Genomic DNA, 1,217 nt, shown 5'->3' with positions numbered 1-1,217 from the left:
CTTCTCCTCACAGCGAGCAGCATCCTTTTGTTGTGCTTTTTGGGAATCTTGATGTAAGCGCTGCAGGGTAAGGGTTTGGGGGAAGAGGGTGAGTCCCACAGGCTGTGGTCCTGTCCTGGCCTCACAGCCTAAGCCAGAACCACCAGAACAACACCAGTGGGTGTTGCACTGCTTGTAGAGCCCTTCCCTCTGCAGGACCCACATTCTGGCTTTCTGTTTTCTTCTCTTTGGTCCCAGCTCTCTGGAAATCAGTGAGTTTGTTCTTGCAGCTTCTTGAGCTTCAGGACTCGCGTGTGGGCATCTCAGTCCTGCTTTGAAAAGCTGAGAATTGTTAAACGGCTCCTTGGAAACCTTTCTGGGCTGTAAACAGGTCAGACACCTCTGTTCTGAGCCAGACCTCGTTTCGTGGTGTTCTAATGTGGAAATACCAGGGAATGAGGTTTTGCAGCTGGACTCATGTCTGCCACATGCATTTCCCTATCCTTGCATCCTGCCCGCTTGCTTTGAGCCTGTCTCATACAGGAGTTGCCTTTTCAACAGCTTCCAGCATCTGAAACCTGCATTTGCAAGTCTTCACATCCAAGTACAAACCTCAGCCAAAAGCTACTGGTTTCTCTTTTTCGCTTCTTTAATTTTCCCTCCTCTCCCTTGTATCGATGTGTGTAATTGCACCGAGCTTGGAACTGTTTGGAGACCCTGTTTGCATGAAGAATGCTGTACAGAGCACTCCTGGTTGTGTCACTGTGCTAACCAAAGCTCTGGCTCATTCTGCAGATTATACTGTGGATTGGCCTTGGAATATTGGTTATTAGTACTTACACCACCTTGTCTGCCACGGAGGACCCCCCTGTGAAGACAGAGGCGATGGGCTTGGAGCACCTGGATGGAGAGGAGAATGGAATGGACCAGGATTTAGTCAAAATCCCAGGTACGTGTCTGCTTGAGTTGTGCTTCCCTGCTCCCAGCTCCACCTCTTAAATGTAGATCTATATATATATATATCTAGAGAGAGATCTATAGATATCTATTTTAAAAAGCTTGTGGTGGGAGCAGGGTCAATTCCAGGGAGCTCCGTGCATCTTCACAGCATCCTGGGCGCTTTCCCAAGAACGGCTCCAGCTCTGCCTCCTGGAAGAGTCTGGTGCCTTCTGGAAAAGGTCCCAGGGTACCTCGTGGGAGTTGTCCTTTTGGGAAGAGAAAGGAGGGTGCAGGGGTTG

The 1,217-nt window shown here is 49.5% G+C and overlaps 1 protein-coding gene across 1 annotated transcript in view; it reads left to right on the top strand.

Moving 5' to 3' along the window:
* Positions 1-928, top strand: part of SLC38A10 (solute carrier family 38, member 10) — a gene marked incomplete at both ends in the record, with an annotated part of 16,503 nt that extends 15,575 nt beyond the window's left edge. Inside the window, one exon of the mRNA XM_010014690.1 lies at positions 775-928. Within this exon, the coding sequence (XP_010012992.1) occupies positions 775-928 (154 nt within the window). The remainder of the gene's footprint in view (positions 1-774) is intronic.
* Positions 929-1,217: the final 289 nt, after the last annotated feature.

Source organism: Nestor notabilis, unplaced genomic scaffold, assembly GCF_000696875.1.
Source record: "Nestor notabilis isolate BGI_N333 unplaced genomic scaffold, ASM69687v1 scaffold7675, whole genome shotgun sequence".
NCBI classification, from domain to species: Eukaryota; Metazoa; Chordata; class Aves; order Psittaciformes; family Psittacidae; genus Nestor; species Nestor notabilis.
The sequence above is the reverse complement of the archived record's forward strand: the minus strand, read 5'-3'. Positions and strand labels throughout refer to the sequence as shown.